The 20,645-nt window shown below is 38.2% G+C and overlaps 1 protein-coding gene across 1 annotated transcript in view; it reads left to right on the top strand.

The window, feature by feature from the left end:
* Positions 1-6: 6 nt before the first annotated feature.
* SHISA9 (shisa family member 9) overlaps positions 7-20,645 on the top strand; it is a 174,197-nt gene continuing 153,558 nt past the window's right edge. Inside the window, exons 1-2 of the mRNA XM_005420417.2 lie at positions 7-449; positions 7,540-7,667. Coding sequence (XP_005420474.1) covers positions 127-449; positions 7,540-7,667 — 451 coding nt within the window. The 5' untranslated portion in view covers positions 7-126. The remainder of the gene's footprint in view (positions 450-7,539; positions 7,668-20,645) is intronic.

Consider the following 20,645-nt stretch of genomic DNA (forward strand, 5'->3'; position numbering starts at 1 on the left):
AAAGCTGGCCAGCAGCTGGGGAGCTTTGTGGTGCTCTCGGGAGGAAACCACTCCAGCCTCGGGGAGCAGATAGACCCCTCCGAGCCACCTTCCACCCCAGACTTCTGCAGGGGCTACTTTGACGTGATGGGGCAGTGGGACCCCCCCTTTAACTGCAGCTCGGGGGAGTTCATCTTCTGCTGTGGCACTTGTGGCTTCAGGTTTTGCTGCAAGTTCAAGAAGACAAGGCTGGATCAAAGCACCTGCACAAACTATGAGACGCCGTTGTGGATGAACACTGGGAAGCCTCCTTCCCGCATAGACGACCCTCTGCATGACCCTACCCGGGATAAAACCAACCTTATTGTCTACATCATCTGTGGGGTTGTAGCAGTCATGGTGCTGGTGGGGATCTTCACCAAACTAGGGCTGGAGAAGGCACACAGACCCCAGCGGGAGCACATGTCCAGGTAAGGCTGAGTGCCAGGCAGCAGGGTCCCCTTCCCCCCTACCTTCTGCCCAGCCCCTAGAGAGGAGAGAGGAGCCCATGTGTCCCTGCCAAACAAACAACTCCTGCCAGGCAGGCTGCACTCCCCTGCAAGGTGACCGAGAGAGACCAACTTTGCTGAGCAGAGCTCCTGTGGTGCCCCCAACCCGGGTTACCACAGAACATGCATATTGAGGAAGATGAGGGATAATTGTGGAGTCTGCACAGACAGTAGTCCATTTTTATCTGCAGTGCCCGACCCTCTCCCTAACAAGATCCAGCAAGTGTTCCCAGATATACTGTGCATAAATAGAGAAACAAATTCTGAAACCAGCAACACTGAATTATAGAAAGCCTGATGTGTTCCCTCTTCCAACAGTTTCAAAGATTGGAAAATGTTTTTACTTCTCAACAGAAGGATGTAAACAAATGCCATCTCACCCTCCCTCTCCAGCTGCAAAATGGTTTTGGCAGGACCTTCCCTACTCCTCCAGCCCTTGCAAGTGTGTGAGCTATTTGTAAAATTTCTAAGCTGTGAAAATGAGTCAGGGTGGAAGGGAAGAGGAAGACACAAAAAGGAAAAGCTATTGTAGAATTTCTTAACATTTTTTCAGTTACTGTTGAGAGGTAAAAAATGGAATATGAAAGTCTTGCCTCATCCATGTATGTGTGTGTTCTGACTGTCTCCACGGTGTAATGGCTGAGTTATATCAAAGAGAACCTCCCCCACCTAGAGTTAGGAATGCTGTGTACCATCTACTCCAGATCCTGGCTGCCTAGTGGTGGATAGGCAGGTGGGCAACTCGGGACAGAGCCCAGTGTCTTTAACAACATATTCCAAAACCAGATTGTCACAGCAGTTCAAAATCAAGGCATAACACGTTTGTCAAGTTTACAGCCTGTCTGATTCTTTATGCTAATCCCAGGCACATGAAAGTAAAGCAGATGGGGGAAAGGCATTAAAAAAGGCAAACAGATCCATTAAAGAGTCTAAATAGAGCCCAGCATACTGGGCAACTTCAGTGATGAAATACAATGAAAGGATACCTTCTACTGGACGTGCAGTGTGGCAGAAAACTTCCTCTTGCCCCGACTGCTGATGGTGTAGCCCACAATCTTTAAGGCTTAGATGAAGAGTCATCCTTTGAAAGACAGTCCAAGAGATCAACTCAACACCTGGAGCCTCATTTTTACTGAAGTTTCTGCATGACTTTTTGATTAACTTCTTATTTTGAAATGAACAGACAAAGTCACAGAAATACTCCTGAAATGCATCACCAGTCCATGAGCTATTTTTTGCTATTTATAAACTGGTTGATATGGATATGCTTTACTACTGAGAGGAAAAGCACATTGCAGAAATTCTAGTCAACAGCGTGTGTCAGTGATACTTCTGCAAAGATGTTTTTTGTTGAGGAAGGTATGATAATACTTTATACATTTTGAATATAAATTAAGAAAAACAATACATGGGTCCCATTTTTTAAAAAATTTTAATCCACAGAGCTTGTTTGCAAAAAGCTCTCCCTTGCTTCAGTCTCTCTCTATAGGGTCTTTGTGCAGGCAAAAAAAGAGGGCTCATAACATTCACAAATCCCAGAACAGAGTGAAGTTATAGACATCCCTGCACATTATGGCTTTAAAAGGTCCTGCTTCTGTGAGTAGAAATATTTGCTATGTAAAGTACAGGTGTGAAGTATTCTGAAAGGATATTCTGTCTCAGTTTATGGAAGTAGAATTATGGGGGATTGGAAAATCATTCTCATATCCTTGAGTCATGTATGCATAAAGATTAGGTTTCTGAAGTGGGTCTTAGCAAAGGTCGTCTGTTACCTTGATTACTTAACAGCGTCTGTGATCCTGTACATGAAACTGTTCAAGGCAGGATTATATAGAAACTTGGAAAGTCATGATCACATGGCAAAACAGTCACCCACTCAGTACACATAATAGCTAGTCATGTTCTGAAAAAGAAGATCTATGGCTTTTTTTTTTTTTTAATAAGTTCTCTCTTATTCCAGTTGTGGGATAGGTTTAACATTAATTTGAAAAGGAATTAGATCTGTAAATCCCTTTGGCAATCTATAAATATATTCATTGAGTGAAGAATTGAAGTAACCTCTTAGTCCTCAAGTGAGTGTTTAACTAAAATATTCCATTCTAGCTCATTTTACACTACTAATATTCTGGAAAAAGGCAGCAATGCTTAAAAATAATTTATCTGTTCAAACAGTTAATAGTACCAACAATTGATGTAATATGTAGGCTGTGTTCATAGTCACCTTCTTTTATAATATTCATCACTACAACATCAGAAAAACAAAACAAAAAGAACACCTCCTACGGTTTTTTTTTCTGTACTGAACCTTATTAATAAGCAGAAGTTTAATGCATCAAGAGTGTTAGGTAGGCCAAAGCAAAAGTACTAAGTGTTACTCCATTTTGGCTGGCAGCAAGAAACACACAGAGAATGATTTGTCATCTATTTCCTTAGCTAAGATTGTGTCCTTTCCCTTGCCTAGCCAATGGCTACATGAAAAATTTGAAACTCCTCCATTTCTATGAACAAATTCACCTAGGAAAGGGATAGTACTGCTTACCAAAAAAGACAATGCAGAATGGAAACTGATGTTTTTTTTATGGGGGCTGATTTTTTAAGAAAAATGAACTGAGTATAACTCTTGTAAATGATACATTTCCATTTTTCATTTACTAAAAATATTTCAAAATATGAACAGAGACCTGAAACGTGGGAATAAGAACATTGACTTTTATATGGGAAGCAAAACTGTGCCACACTTTTTAATTTCTTGCATTACTTCATCTTGCAGTCACTAGATCTTCTATTCAAGTAAGACACTAGTGTGTGTAAGAGTGGTACAATGTTAATAAAGAAAGCTTTCTTTATTAACTAAGCATAGTTTCCATACAGGTGCCTTTCATTAAATTTTGTTTACTGCTATACCAAAACAAACCAAGAACACTCCATTAACTTCACTGAATTTTCCTGATGTATTTGACATTGAAAAAAGCATTGTGGAAATGTGTTTAATCAGTGAAAAAACATCCAGAGGAAGAAGTCTGTTTTGGGTGAGTCCCTTTAGAAAAAAAAGTTAAGACTTGTCCTTTCTTAGAGAGAAAGGGCTTGTTACTTCTTTTGTTTTGGGGAAACAGGCCAGGTATGGCACTGTTGACATTTTCTTTCTGTTGGCACAGAAGTGTAAATCTGGAAGATGAACATGGAGAGGGGAGTACAGATTTAACTCTGCATGCTGTATTTCATTGTAGACCTCACATCTTTTTTTCTCCTTACTTTAAAATTTGTTCCTTGATGTTAAAAGGAGATGAGTATTCCCTTCAGCTACAGTGTCCAAGACTAAGCAGTAATAGTAGTATCCAGAGTAGCTCTTCCTTTCCCCTCCTGTTTTTGAGGAGAATAAGGAAATCAGCTGGTGTAGGAGGGAGCTGTGGCAGAGGGAGGGAACGTGGCAGTGTTGTGCATGAGAGGACACAGATTTGATCTGCCTGCTGAAGCAGACCAGGAGCTTTGTTAGGCATATGAGGGCAGCACGTTCTTGCTGCTGGAGACTACACCAATGGGCCTGCCAGGCTCCCTCAGTTCAACTGGAGAATTCTCTCTCAAAAATGAATAGAAAATAAAAAAGCTTTACCTCTGTTGCACGGAGGAGATTATTCTGTAAATACAACTGCACCTTTGTCTTCTTCCTTAATCCATGTGGAGAATGTGCAAACAAACCAAGAACTGAAAGGGAAATGTTTACAATTATGCTCTTATGCTGTAACTCCTGGATTTTAAAACAGTGCTTCTGACAGTGTGTTACAGTCTTACAAATATTGTGAACCATCTGAGCTCTTTCTTCCTTCACAAGGAAGAAAGTGCCCAGTGCTGAGCTCAGGACTGAAGTCTTTTATTGATCATTTAAAAGACACGTAGTTGGGGCCAAAAATGGCCTGACTTGCCAAAATCCTGAATCCAAAGTGTGAAATTATTTCCCTTATGGGTGTTGACCCAGTTTTGGAGGCAAAATATGACAAGTGACCTTTCATGAAATAACCTGTGTTTCAGGCTTCTTTCAGCTTGTACCCATAAGGGAAATGCCTGGCTCCACATGCTTTATAACACCCCAAACCAGTATTACATATCCAAAAAGAAAAATCTTATGGCAAGAGAAATGCTGAAGTTTTGTGATACTTGGATAATTCTTGGCCATGAACTCCTATATAGGTAACACTTCTCCACTTTTGTAATACTGCAGTCAATATCCCTGCACAGGTCTTAATGATACTGCTTCCTGATTAGAAGATTATCTTGCACTTTGCATTTCTTTAAAAAGTCATCCAGTAGGTAAATAGGTGTAGGTAAAGACCCTCTGCAAAAAGCTTAACTTTTCAATGGGACTGACTATAACAATTTCTTCAGATTATGAATAAAATCCATATGACTATATTTAGGTGAGACAAATGCATGAAGGTATTTTCAAAGTCCCCTGGCCTATGTGGAATTTTTCAAAGCAAACATCTGTTCAAGGATTTTGTCATGTACTGGGGAACAAGCCTCCCTTTATCCATTTCATTATATGGGCAAATCCCTAAAAGAACAAAATGCAGGTACAGCATTTCTTTTGTACTTCAGTGATACTGAAGCTGCTACACATTTTTAACTCTCTCAGACATCAGTGGAGAATAAGGACATGCTCTCAGTTATAGGAGCTATTCTGCCCTGAGAAGATTGTACAACTTTGGCTAACACAGCATAGGTGCTGTGTTATTAAAACCAGAACTTGATGGTGAGTAGTTAATCTTTTCTTAATACAGAAGGAGGAATTGGACAAGTAATTCCTTGAAAAACATTTGAAAAAAGCTACCCTGAACTGGAAGAAAACTCAGCATTTTCATAGACAGGCAGTAGTTCATCTGCCATCATACAGGGTGTTATTTAAAGTCTACAGCAAACAATATTTACCATCAGACCAAGAGCAATGAAGAAAGGATTTCTGAAAACCCACTCTCACAAAGTGGGGAAATACTTAGATCTCACAGTTTTAACTCCCACACTGGAGTTAGGAACTTTCATTTACTTTTTCTTTCCCTCCCCAGAAATGTGTTCACCTGCCTCTGGAATTAGAATTAATATTGATGTCAATAATTTCCTCTGTATAGAGAGATATTTGCATAAATCAACTAGATATTAATAGTTTTGGTCCCCACTTATTTTAAATTGTTTTTGCAATATAATGCTTTCCTTTTTCATAATTTCTACATGTCTTTGTGAGATCTCTTCTGTTGAATTTTTATTATTCTGCTATGTAGGCCAGCTCTGCTATTTCTGCAGTCTAAGCACTGCTTCAAATGGGAGCATTACTCTGATACCATTAATCATGTGGTTACTGTCTTCTGACCTTTTCCAGGATCAACAGAGTATTCTCTAACATGTTGATCACAACTCTATCTAATATCTTAATGACATAATGTTAGTCATAAACACAAGAAAACATTAGTATTGTTCAGCTCTGTACCCAAGCAATGTTCCAGCAATCTGGAAGCAAGATCCAGCTCAGGATTTCTCTCTGTAACTTAGAGGAAGCTACTTAATAATAACTGAAAGTGTAGGGCTGCTTGACTGAGAAAGTACAGTGTTCATTGGAGGAGCTAGATGGCACTTGTCATGGCTTTCACCAAGGAATGTGCTTATTTTTCATTTATTTTTATATTAGTTTATAAGCCAGTATTTCTTGATGCAGTATCTGGGACACTGTATATAATTTTGTAAGAAATTAAACTAAACTGGGCATAGTGCCCAGAAAATGTGTCCACACCCTTAAAAAATTGCTCAGGAGGTCTGAAAATTAAAAACAATAAAACAAAAAGGAGGTAAATAACGGTCTATTATGTATTGACCTGAATAGAAAAGATTTGCACTGAAGACACTGGTAACACATACTGCACATCCAAAGCTTTCCTTTGCCTAAGGCAACAGCTTCTGCAGGTGGGCCAATTATTTCTTAGTGCACAGTGGTTCAGCACAGGTACACAGGTAAGGACTAATCCTGCTCCTATGGAACTCTGGCAAAATAGCACAGACTCAGAGACAGAGTTAGATGTTGCCATGCTGGGAGATCAGAGCTTCAAACCTGGTCAGTACCTCTGGCTCCACAGGGCTGATCCAGATGCGTGTGTTTATCCGTGTGCCTAAGGATGCCCTTACAGCCAGCAGGGCACTGGGCAGTGGAACTGGTCCTTACACAGTCCCCAGAGCAGGACTGGTCTGTCTGTCTGTCTGATTGCCTGCAGCCCTGCAGGGCAGCCCACAGGCAGCACCAGCCTGGGCCTGGCCTAACTCAGGAGCCTTTTGCTTACTCCCTCTGGGCCAGCACAAAGCTTTCATCCTGTTTCCAAACTGCCTTCAAAGGAGCAGGGAGTGTTCCTATGCAAGCTTTGCTCTGTGTTAAAGACTAGGACACTCACAGAAGTTAGAAAAAGACCTTTTTGATCTCCCCATCTGGATGAGAAATCCTTAAATCCCTGCTTACTGGATTTCTACATGGAAGTTACATGACTTTTCAACTTCAGTGACATTTTTGCATGAAAACTGTGAAGACCACTGTGTTGAGTGTGCTAATTACAAATGCACGTGTGAGAATTTCCTTTGAAATTGGTAATCTAAGTGTGAAAATAAGCAGTTTGTGAAAGGTGTAGCCATGGGCTAGGTGCTGAGGTGCTCACCTTAACCAAGATGGCAATAAATGTTACTGAGCACTAGCAGTGGCAGAATTCTACAAGCTCAAGGAGCTTAAATTATGTTCCTCCAAAGCCAAGATACCTAAAGAACTTAATGTGTTTCTGTGTTTTAGTTCTAGCAACTTTAGGTTGTCAGTAAGACAACCTAAAAAGAGCCTTAGGTGTGAAGTCTCACAATGCATTTGCTGTGAAGGGAGCTGGTTTCTCCAGCAGACATTAGGATTGACTGCATCGCAAACTGAAATAGATCTTGGAACATATTGTTCATGTCTTACAGATTTTGCAGATTCATTCTGGTTTTGTTTGGATTTCAGGGCTCTTGCTGATGTTATGCGACCTCAAGGTCCTTGTACAACAGATCACATGGAAAGAGATCTAAACATTGTGGTACACGTGCAGCATTATGAAAACATGGAGACGAGACCTCCTCCAAATAACCTACGTAAGTTGCATTTTAACTTTCTCAATGGCTGGAATGCTGGCACTGAAAAGAGCACTATGAAACTAATATTGCTGAATGTCAAATGAGGATCAACAGTACATGGGTTCTTGCAAATTAGAAATATTCATTTTCTCAGAATCAGAAAAAATTAGTTTCCTAGTGCAGATTAGTGCAACAGTGAGATAAATTTTGAATAGGAAGATTAGTTACTGTATTTAGTTTTAATTAGTTTTCTTGGTTTTGTATCTTTGTCTTCTTCTACCTGTTGTCTTTGCTCAGCTCATCAGCCTTTGCCTTATTCTGTGTTTTGTTTTGTTACATGAAAATACCAATTTTTGTGGTCACAGCTGAATTTAACAATACATTTCATAGGGCTGTAACAGCCAGTAGCAAAGTGGTCTCATTAGGCTGTTAGATCATATCCACTAGTATAGTAATTAAATACTTCCCTGGATAGCATCAAGTTGTATGTGGTTTTCATTTTCCCAAGGGAAAGATGAGAAGATTATTACTTTAATTTTTACATAATGTTTTTATCTGTATCTGCTATTACATGTTTATGTTACTGAAGGCAAGGAAAAGTGCACCTTGGAGCTTCAGGTGAGATACGGTGATATTTCAAGTGGTTCTGAAGTCATAGACACCTTTTTTCCCAGTCTGTATTAGAGCACAATACAGATCTTTCTCATGCACAGATACATATTCCTCTTGTGATAAACAATGCCACTGAAAATTTAATTTGAGTACTTATTTATGTAACTTATATTCAGCCATATCTTAAATATATATATATATACTTAAATTATGGATATATTTACTAAGTCAAGTTCAATATATTTATAAAATAAAAAGGTATCATTCAGGAAAGTTTAGATTGGTAGGTAGTGGTTGGCTTTATTCTCTGCTGGAGATCAGTGTTGATGTGCATTTTACTGCAAATATACTTTTACTGCATTGGTATTTACATTTTGAAACATTTAAAGTATGTGCACTCATCTTTTCCTTAACTATAGAAAGAAAGTTTGCTTTTATTTGGACTGCACTGTGCAGTTATTGGTGCTTTTTTGGTGGAAGGGTGTAAAGACAATGGAAGAAAGCAGCTCCATGTGGTGCCTGCACTCCTGGTGCCTGCTTTGTGGGAGAGGCTGATGGCCATTCCTTATCTGCATCCCTGCAGAGTAATGGGAGAGAATTAAAGCTGTGCCTTTGAATAAAGGGAGATGTGACACCTCATCATGTGACACCTCATCTGCCTGCCCTGCTCTCCAGCACACAGCTTCCACCTGGGGCTGTGCAGATGTGCAGTGCAGAGGGAAGTGCACACCCACACACCCTACCTGTGTAAAACACCACATCTGCAGGGAAACCTGAGCTGCTGCCTGTCAGAGGTGCTCTAACACCCTGCAGTGAAGGGTTAATGAGGATGGGAATGTGCACTGCATCTCTTTGCTCTGTGTATCACTCACTGATGTCTGATCCTTCACATGGCCACGTTTGCAGGAATGGTACCAAATAGTAATGGACTTTGGGTCCATTATTTTGTCTCAGATGTGAAGTGTTTATTCAGAACCCCAGTTAATGAAAGAGTCAGAAGGTGAAGAGGTTCTTGCTGCATTGATTTTATCTAGATTGTTGTGATGATCACAATGAGATATTTTGCTTAAAACTCTTTGTATATACCACAATATACAACATAACACAGCAAGCCTTTAAACTCATTGTTTCTCAGATTTGAATTCAGATTTAAGCCCTTCTTCAAGGAAGTCTTGCATATAAATACAGCTCAGAGACACACAGGTATGGCATCAAGGAAGGAAAAAACCATTAGTGGGATGTTGGTTTATGCTGACCCCAGACATCCATAGCACCTCTGTCTCACACAGAATACAGCCCTCTGGCACAGAGGGAAGAATTATATGTGAAGCAGCTCTTGCACCACTGCAATTTACAACACAGAAGCACTGCTGCTACTTTGAAGCTGTCCTAATCCTTTGGGTCATGTATAGAGGCAGTCCCAACAATGCTTCCCACACATCTCAGGCATCCCTGCTACAGAAGGAAACCTCAGAAGCCAGCAGCTCTGATGGTAATTATTTCAGTCTTCAATCAACGTTATGCATAAAGTCAATAATTTTAGATTGTTAAGTGCAAAGCTTCAAGTGGTGAAATTACTCAAGGCATCCTATAACCAATATTTCATACATTTCCTTCATAGCAAGTGGATTTTTCTGTATTTGTTGCCATTCTATTCTCATAAACTGATGTAAAACATGATTAAATGACCTACTTGAATTAGCCAGAACATCACAAGTGATTGAAATCTGTTGAAAATATGCATTTATGGCACAGGAAAAAATCTTTCTATAAAGAGAAAATTATTAAGACAAATTTTCCAAGGTCAGTATCTTAGCATGAAGAACTGACACACTGCAAGAGTGGATATAACAGACAGAAACTTTGGCAGTGAAGCATTACCTACTACCAATGTCACTACCAAAAGTGACAGGCTTTTTTGGGGTACTTTTAAATAAGCAAATAAACCAGAGTGAATCACAGCTTTCATAGTTCTTACTTACACACAGAAAATTAAATTGTGTAAAATTATTGCATCATAAAGTTAAATTTGCATTTTTAAAGTTTTCTAAGTTACCACTTTTTATCTACTTGCCATCTCATTATAAGACTTAAATATTTGAGGCTGATAAACTTTTCACATGGATCCATAAATATGAATTGGGCAGGAGGAATTTCTTAGTCATTGCATATCCCTTCCATACTGTGTCTTTCAAACAAGCTATTGAAGGCCAAACATTATTAAAAATGTCCTAATTTGAATGTTCATTTGCTCTTTCTGTCCTCTTGAAAACATTTTGCTGATGTTGCCAATACGTTCTGAAAGTGTTTTGTGAAGGGAAGCTCTTTTGTCAAAATGACAAACTTCACATGATCCCTGACACTGAGTGTGTTTCTGTTTCTGGGCTCTTTGTTACCAGAGGACAAGGGTTTTCTCTGATGCCTGCAGCTATTTGCCAGAGCTTGCAGGCCAGTGGAAGCCCAAAAGCTCTTTTCAGAGTCTTGCAGTTTACTCAGTTTCTTGTCCCTTCTTTTTGATATTTAGAAAAGAACAGACATTTTGGAGGTTCCCAAAAAACACAGGTTTTTCTTTGCTCATGTGAATCCAGACAACCTAGATGATTTTTAGTAAAAGCTATTTTGTCTTTAGTGGTTGTACTAATTTTCTTTCAGTACTGTGCTTTCCTTAGGGTTGCTTTTCTGTTATCTCCTTCATTCATACACATCAGAATGTGGGGTGCTTTGTAAACAAGCAGCACATACCTATCAAAGAGTGTAGCATTCAATTCTTCTAACATGAGATGCTAAATAAAATAAAGTTAAAAAGTTATGTTAAAAACATCAAACCAAAAGCAAACCTTTCTGTAGAATTTGACTTGCTATGTTCATCTCTGACTTTAAGGGATCTTAAAGCAGCAGCACTCAAGGTATTCTTTTCTCTTCATGTTTTGTTTTTTTCTTCTTTTTCTACTTATTGTGTTAGAAGTAAGGGGTTTATTTAACTTGTTGGGATTAACACTGATGGAGTGGGAGTTAGGAGGCTTCATAGCTACATCCTCATTTCTGAAACGTGATTACTGCTATTATTTCTGATTCATGATCTGTGATAGCAGAGTGAAAAAATCCTTCAGTTGGTGCAATTCACAGTCATTTTCCCTAATGATCAGTAAAAGCTCTGTTACTATTTCCCAAGAACCAGCCTTGCACTAGTAAATTTAAACAATTTATGCAGGCTCCCATGATAAAGGTGATTTTAAAAGAAAGCCAATTATCGATTAAGGAGCTTTTTAAGATGAAAAATGCTCTTATTTAGTTTGACATGTATGAATTATTTCTTTATTTTGAATTTTAAAAAGTGGATTTTAAACACATGATTCAAAGAAGGAAATGTTGCACTGCTTCAAATGGCCAGCTTTAATACTAGCTAAAAATTTGCAGCACATGTGATTAAAATGACCTTTCAAAAAATATATTCAGCGTTGTGTTTGCTGCTGCATTTGATTGTCAGTTGTCCTGGATACTGACTAACAACAAATGCTAATGTTGAAAACAAAGCTATGCTATCTCTATAACTGGTGCCTTATGATAAATTAACTTTTATTTTTTCTTTATTTCTGTGTTGAGGCAGTAGGCATTTAAATAGGAGGGTATTTTTTGAAGTCCTTGTACATTACAATAAAAATTCTGTATTGCATATCCCTGCTCTTCTCCCCATTTCTGCACATAGAAGCTCTGTGTTTTCCTGTGGCAGGAACTGTCACTAGTTTGACACTGTGAAAATAGAATTCACAAGAATATTTTCAGTCTTTCATCACTAGTGAATAAGCTTTTTTTTTTGTTGTCTTTGGCAAATTAATTATTTTTATGTTTAACATACATAACATGTTTAAATGAGATGATTCATTGTCTTGCATTGCCTAAATGTAATTCCTACTGCTGGTCATTGGAAATAAGCAGGGAGGTTTACTAAGAAGCTTCAGTACAGAGAAGTCCTGTTGTTCCATATGTAAAGCTCATGTAGCACATCAAACATGAGAACTAATTTGCTTACACAGTGACTGTTGGACAATTCATTGCATGGTATTGAAGAAGTGGTTGTTGAGGATGTGCAGCACTATTGTAACGTTGTGCTTCTGGTCACAGGGGCCTTGAAGCTCCACCAAACCTCTTGTTTGGACAGAGGGCTGCAAAATGCAAAGGACTGAGCAAATAACATTGTTGGGCTTCTTTGGTGTCTGGGTTGTTTGATTACAGTGAAATTCTTATTTAGAGCTGGCTTTGTGCATGGGTGCATGTCCCAGAGGAATTGCACTGTTTTCTTCATAAACTTTAACTGGCTCTTAACCTGCTCACTTAGAAGGACAAGAGACTCAGAAGTTGAGCTGTGTAGACAGGGCCATGTTCTAGGAGTAGAAAGATGAACAACACTGATAAGTTTTCAGCCAAGAAAAAGATGGTTTGAGCAGATTGACAGAAGGAGTGAAGAAGTATTGCTGACGGAGTGCTCCAAGACAGTGAAGAATGAGGGAGAATAAACTGGTCAGCTTGACTGGAGGGTGTCCTTGGTGCACAAGTCTGCAGTGACAGAGGCACTGTAGTCAGCAACACTGGGAACTTGCTTACATTTAAAGCCTTATTCTTCACTGCCAGGGTGCAAAACCTCATTTTACTGGGGCTTCTATGGTCTGTACAGGAAATACCTTAAAGAAATCTGATAATTTAGATTAAATTCCTGAGCTAAACACAAGTTTAGCTTTCAGTTAACCCTGGGAGAGAGCTGCTTATGGCATTCTGACTGTAATATACAGCTAAGAGGACAAAGTCTACATTTAAATGAAACATTTTACACACTAATCATCCAAGTAAAAACCCACACTACTATCACCAGCCATGTCAAAAGAAATATTGTATATTTAAATATAAGTTCTGTTTGAGGTTAGAAGCTGCAAACTGCTTTGTCACAGCTATCTTGAGACTTTTTTAAACCTTTAAATTAATTTCTACATACTGACTTAAACTGAAATCTTGCTACAAGTACAACTTCAAAGCATTAACAAATTAGTGAAAGAATTTTTAAAATATAACTACAGCTATAGCAATGCATTCCAGATATCCAGAGCTTCCATGCTGGAAACCAAATTTTCCATATGTATGGGAAATGTACAGTCTGAAAATGCATTTCTCTTGCAACTCAGTCACTGGAAGACAGTAATGTTTAATCAGTTCTGAATGTGTGTTTAGCCTCACAATCATTAATATAAAACGTTTCTAATTTACATTCAAATTTTAATTCAGATGCATGATGCTGATTTATGAGAAGATGCTCTGAAACTTCTTGAAACCCCAATGAATATTTTCAAGGAAGTTAATTACAACCTGAGAATGAGAGATTCTGGGGTTGTTTAGGAAAAAAAAAAGGAAAACAAATGAAATATCTCATTTGTCATTGACTTTTGGTAGATTTCATCAATTAATTTTTTTTAAAAACAGGATGATTTTGGAAATGTAACTATACATCATACACAATATCTATTTATTTGTAACTACACCAGTGTAGTGTACTATGTCAGAACTCTGGCATTGCTCCTACCAAACAGCTAATTCCATGCCTTTGGAATCATCCTGTTTGCTTAACCTGGCAAATGAAAAAAATGAAAAGCAAAAGCAATAGTAAATGTAAAATTTTGCATGAACAGGACTGAGGAATTTGGTTTGTAATCAAATCAAACTCAACATCATTCCATATGTTCAGGAGGCCTCTTCTTTGGTTTCAGATATTTTTGTTAGATTTTATTGGAAGATCTATGAGGCTGTTATGGATTCTGGCAATTTTAGGTTTGAGTTGTATTGGGTAGGTCTTCATAAGCTCTGCTGCATATAAGGACTTCCATTAGAACTGCACAGTGAAGTTTTCGCTCTATCTTTCTTCATTTATTGTACAATAAGAACAATGAGATTGGATTACTGCCTTGCATCCTATCATTTACTTCTATTCAGCTTTTAATTCAGAGAAATCATTTGACATATCTTAATAAACATATTCATCAGTGTAAAACGTATTTGGGAGAAATACAGTCAGTCATTGACATTATCCTTTAGTGCAAGAATTAACATTATGGAAATAAAAAAATACTAAGAATATATTTATGCATTTTATACTGCAGTTAAAAGGCAGAATGATTATTTAATAAAATAAAAGTATTGGTATAAGAGAGCATTGCTGTACTATACTATTATATGGCAGCTTTGAGTCGCACACCAGCAGACTCCAACAACACATCTGAAGGATGAGACTCATTCTGCTGTCATTGGGGTGCAGAGCTGTACTTTGAGGTGTTGCCTGATGATGCAGGGACATATTTACCATCTACAAAATGGAAAGTTCAATACCTTTGGAAAACAGTGATGTGTTTCCCTTGTGATTTCATTTTGTTTTGCAATCTAAATTTTACTCAACAAATTTGATTAATGAGGTGCTATTCCTATTATATGCTACTGAATTTAGTAGCTACAATTTTATTTTTTTATCAGACAGGCACACCAAATAACAATATTTTCCTTGTTGAATAACTTCCAGTGCCAAATATTCCCACTACTAACCACAACTGTCAGCAATATCCATCATCAGTGCTTCATGCCCATTGTTATCTTTCAAGTCACTGGGATTCTTGATGTCAAAAACTAGGACAGAAAACACTGCCAAACTAGTAGGAATCATGTTTTGAAAAAAACCCAAACCATCAACACAACCTTTTTACGATTACATTCTGCCAGATTTGTGCTCATCAAAATGAAGAAGGATAGACTGAGACACCTTATTTTTTAATATGGTAAGAATAACCTCACTAAAAGGCAAACAAAAACTACCTTTTGCTTTCATTGTTGGTTTGCCCTCACACAAATTATACTTGTCTTTTTCATGCCAAGACAACATGTTTTTTAACTGTTGACTTAGAGCTTAATCATCCCTCTAAATCCTTGAACTCCCACCCTCATATTTTGTCTCAAAAGTCATAGATTGGTAACAAAAATGACAAAAAACGTAAAATCCCAAATAGATCAGTTCTGTCTGCATATGCAGGTGCAAGCATTAAACTAATATATTCACAGCTATAAAGATTACTTTTTATCATTTTGGCTGTGCAAAAGTTTGAAAGTCTATTTTAGATGTTAAAATGCTCTCATCAGGAATTTAACATTCTGTAAAATCAATTCCTTCCTAATTTTTCAATCAGTCATCCCAACTTTCCCAAGCAGAATCAGTGCAGTGGTTACACAATAAAGAATAAGAGGTTGGCTGCATACATTAAAAAGCTTATGAATACAAATCCCAACATTATGAAGCAATTGTAGGATGCTACTCAGGGAGAGACTTGCACCAACTTCAATCTACAGTTTCAATCATAAATGATTTTTATACTTTGTTCTATGTTCTGTGCTTTACGTTATAAATTTCCTTGAAATGTACATATTGGCTCTGATTCCAGTTTTATTATCAAAAGATAAAGTCTAATAAAACTGGAATCAGAGTCAATATTTATGAACTAACTTTTTTTTTGTTGATTTTTATAATAGAAAAAAAAGTTGGAAAAAAAATCTCTGGAACCATGCTACAAAACTGCATTGATAATCATTCCCAGATGATTACTATGTGGATTTGAATTTAATCTTGAATTTTTAGTTATCACATCTAAATAGCTTTCAAGATTCCTTCAGTAACATAATTTTGGTTTCAGCTCATCCATTTAAGCAACATGTCTGTTCACCCAAGCTTAAGGCTATAACTATACTTCTGAATCTGTAATGAATTTGTAACATAATCCAAAATAATCTAATTGCCATTTACCATTTGCTCCTTGTCAATTAGAGGAAATGCACATTTGATCAATAGCTATCTACACACAGCCAAGGGCATATACAAAAGCGAATACATAAGAAAGTTTGTTAGGACAAAGGACATTATTTGAGTTAGCACTTGTTAAGCTGGAAGTGTCCACAATAAACTCTCAAAAGTTTTTACCCTGAAAAGTTTGTTTTCATTGTGTTAGTTCACTCTTTACACTCCAGAGCACCAGCCAAGAGAAAAAAAAATCCCAGCCTTTTCCATGTAGACCTTGCTTTTCAAGAGCTAACCTGATCACTTTTGAACTGCTTTATTATTTTCTCTCACCCCATTCTCTACACATGCAGAACCTCGTGCTTCCTATTGCTGTCCCTGCTGCTGGCTGTGAGGAGCTGCTCCTCTGTGCCTGCAGGCCCCGTTTGATGCTGCTGGGTGGGATTGTTCCAGGGAGCCTGCAGGCAGCAGTCCTGGCCAGAGCAGCAGGGAATGCCACAGCAGAGAGTGCAGCAAATGCCACAGCACAGAGAATGCAGCAAATGCCACAGCACAGAGAGTGCAGCAAATGCCACAGCACAGAGAGTGCAGCAAATGCCACAGCAGAGAGTGCAGCAAATGCCACAGCACAGAGAGTGCAGCAAATGCCACAGCAGAGAGTGCAGCAAATGCCACAACACAGAGAGTGCAGCAAATGCCACAGCAGAGAGTGCAGCAAACGCCTGCCAGTGTTTCATTTGTCAGCAGGGCACTGCACCCCAGCCATTTCAGCCCTGGAGCCCAGAGTGGCTGTGGGTGTGACTCTGATGTGGGGGTAGGAACAGTCTCTGAGCCTTGCAACAAAGCCAGGATTTTGGCAGTGCTTAGAGTAATGGCCAGTTTAGGCCAATTAGAAGAAATTCTGATTGGTCAAAAGTTCTAGTAAAGCTCTCATTCTCTTTAATGGCTCAAGGATTTTACCCAGGGGCACTACAATTCACTTAGGACCTCATACATTCTTTACTGAGGGGAATTGTGGTTTTGTTGTTAATGTGGAGTAAGGAGAGAGATAAAGGGATATGCAGGAAGTTTATCTTACAGCTTTGCAAAAAACCCTAACAAAACAAAAAACACAAACAAGCCAAAACCCCCCAAAAACACAGCTTAAACAGTTCACTGTTGGAAAAGGAAAAATGTTCACTGGCAAGAGCAATAGAAGCTAGTTAGGAAAAGTGCAGTGAAAACTACGAAATAATTTATCAAATTGGATCCACTTGAGAAGAGTTTTGAGAAGCCAGGAGGTTACCAGGAGTTTTCAGCTAGATGTATTTTCCCTTTTTGTTCTGATTTGAGGGAAATTTGGGCATCTGCAAACGAGGAAAAAGTCATGTGCACACAGGGGCAAGGGAACTTGTGCTCCCCTTTGATGCTCGTGCCCTTTGGCAGCACAGCTGCTGTGATTGAACAACTGCTGTCACCCCCAGTGGGCAGAACTTGGAGAGTTTGTGCTGATACCGAATCCCCAACCACTGAACCCTGGCACAAAATAGAATCACAGGTGGCAGCTTTCCCTTATATAAATGGTAGGAAATTTTTCTGGAATGTTGTGTGCACTGAGCACTTTGGATTTGTTTCACAGAGGCCCCTCCAGGTACTGAGAGGTCCAAGTGAACACCTTTGCAATGGGGTGTTGGCAAAGACCAGCCTGACTTGTTCTGCTGCTCTGGCATGGGGGGTTTGGCCAAGTGAAACAACGTGCTCATACCTTCAGAAGCAAATTAATGGAGGAATATTGTGTGAAAGAGAATGAGATGGTATTTTATAAAAGGCATCCAAAAAAGAAATGTGTTTTTTTTTCTCTACCTCATCAAATGACTAACTCTAGTTTAAAGAATATAATTTGCATTTATAACAGCAGTTTAAACTATTTCTCATTTTTTCAAAGCTCTAAGGTTGGAAAACTGCATTCCTCCTAGAGTAATCCAGATTCTTGGTAAAGTTTCAAGTTAATTTCTGAACAGCCATTGATTTTATGAGGAAACATTCCTTATCATTTGTGAAAAACAAACCTGGCCACCCCTTTGGTTAGAACAGTTTCAAGTTTCCAGTCATAGCTCTGTACTGAAATTGCCAGTAAATGCTTTACTTAGTTAAATGAACTTCTTTAAGGATTTTTAAAGTAAAATTATTTACATTAATGATTAATAACATCTTTCCTACAATTTTAACACTTATTTTTCTTGGATTCCTGTTTGTCCTCCTTGCTAAAGGGCCTCCACTTAAGAAAAGAGGTCTGTGAGAAGGAATAATTTCTTTCAGACACAATGAACTCCATATAAAATCAGAAGGGATAAGACATTAGCAGAGGATTTATTCCTAAATATTTAACTAGAATAAAGGTTTCTTTAAGACCTATAATTGCAAAATTCACTTATAAAGCCATCTCTTTACTATGTTTCTGGGATTAATCTTGTGTCTACAGGTTTTTGCATCAAAGTCAGTAAGCTCAAATTTTATCTTATCCATGCAAAGGTATTAGTGTGGGGATAGAGAGACCAGGCGCTAAGTCTGGATAAAAATGTTTGTAGCAAAACCAGTAACAAATACCAGAAACTTCTGAATCAGTAAGAATATTAAAAGCAAAATTGTTTATATTTTGAAAATGTCCAAATTTTAGCAGATACAGAGGATAAGCATATAAACTACAATTTATACTATTAAGCTGTCTCTTTCTACAATTTGTTCATTATATTAATAATTTTATCCACTAATCTAATAATTAGCTGACTAATTTTTTTTCTGACTGTGATCCTATGCCTCTCCTAATGAGACCTAAATAACTTTATGCAAATATATCAGGTTTCTTTCCTCTCAGAGTAACAAAATTACAGTAAAGAGCAGCAGTGCTGGAGGGTTCCTTTCAAACACACACAAATGTATGTATCACTTTATAATATGATGACCTTGTATTGTCATAGTCTAGCATTTTAGAGCCATTAACATTTCCTTGTGAAAATCTGCTTTGAAATATTTATTTGCAAGCTACACTTTATTTCCTAGGTGACACCTTTTCCATCATTTCTACAAACATAGGGAGATGGATGAAGATGTTTCTGGAACCAGAGACACAGAACTAGAGCTATGCTGCAAAGTGTGAATCACCTATCTGCCCTATGCATAAGGAGAGATTTTCAGATTTTATAAGTGTCAAAATCACCCAAACATTTTTAGAAAGGAAGACAAGTGGTCCATGAAAATCTGGTCTCTGTAACTTAGTACTTTACTCTGCTGAAATTGTCCACTAGAGTAACACTGAAGTTTCCCTTTCCTCTTTACCACCTCTCATGTCTGTTCATCAGGAGGAGGGAGGATTGTGCCTCTCCCTCTGCATCTCAATAACCCACATGCAGTACCTCAGGTTCCTCCTGTGTTCCTTGATTTCGTTTGGCCAGGGAATAATCTCTGATTTTCTCAGAGTTTCCCATCCTGGGCTACATATCCTGACTGATCAGCAAGCAGAACAAACCAAGCAAACAACTGTAAAGATTGTGGTTCAGCCTTTTGTCTCCATTCAGCCATTTGTTTTCCTAACAGCTGTAGAAACATCTCATCCTTAAGATCTCAATAACACTAAAAAGGGCAAAGGAGTAAAAAGTTACTGGAGGGAGTAACAGACAGCTAGACAAAATAAAAATTGCATTACCCTTGTTCTCTTTTAAGAACAATAAACCTCGAGTTATTTAGTGAGCACAATAAAATGCTACAGGGCATTGTTAGCACAAAGTTTGGATCCATAAATCACATAAGTATTGAGATGCTGCTCTGAGAGTCTGTAATCATCAAACAGTGAGATCTAGTCATCAAAGTCTGGGAATGCCAGGAAAAAAAGAAAAAAAGGATTGGGTAATCTATGGTACATCCTTTTCTGTGTGGATCAAAGAACTAACTTCTCAAGAACATGACTGCCTGCTTTGTAGTGTCTAAATTAATTGTCCAGGAAAGTCTGGAAGAAGTCAGAATATGTCAGAAGGTCAGATCATGGAGGAAAATACAAGCTCAAAACTTGGCAGATGGTTTATTAGCTGCTAATTATTCTTATTTCTACTTTACATGATATTAAGTGTATGCTAGAAGCTTCCAAGTGGAAAATTCTCGCAATAGTTAATGGAGTTCAAAAGCTGCACTAATCCTCCTTTATGGCTTGTAACACTCTTGGGAAGGAAGGTACAGCACAGCTTCAAGGATGCAAAGGTGTAAAACAACCTGAGGCTAACTAGCAAATTACAAAGGGCAAAGTCCTAACTGCATATCTCCCCATGGGAAATCTCTGTATGTAGAAATGGATTAACTTCCCCTATATACCTGTAGCTTATTTAGAGTTGGAGATCAGTGCACCCTGCAAGTTGGTGACCATGAGCTGGTAAAGAAAACTCTTCTCATATAGATCCTTACAGGTCTTGTCAGCTTAAAAGGAATTAACGGAAGAGGAATAATTTAATCTAAATTATCACCCCAGCAAATTAAAACTAGAACATATGCATGTCATAGTCCAAGATCACATGCATGACTGAATCCTGGCAGTCAGGCTG

Source organism: Geospiza fortis, unplaced genomic scaffold, assembly GCF_000277835.1.
Source record: "Geospiza fortis unplaced genomic scaffold, GeoFor_1.0 scaffold237, whole genome shotgun sequence".
NCBI lineage: Eukaryota > Metazoa > Chordata > Aves > Passeriformes > Thraupidae > Geospiza > Geospiza fortis.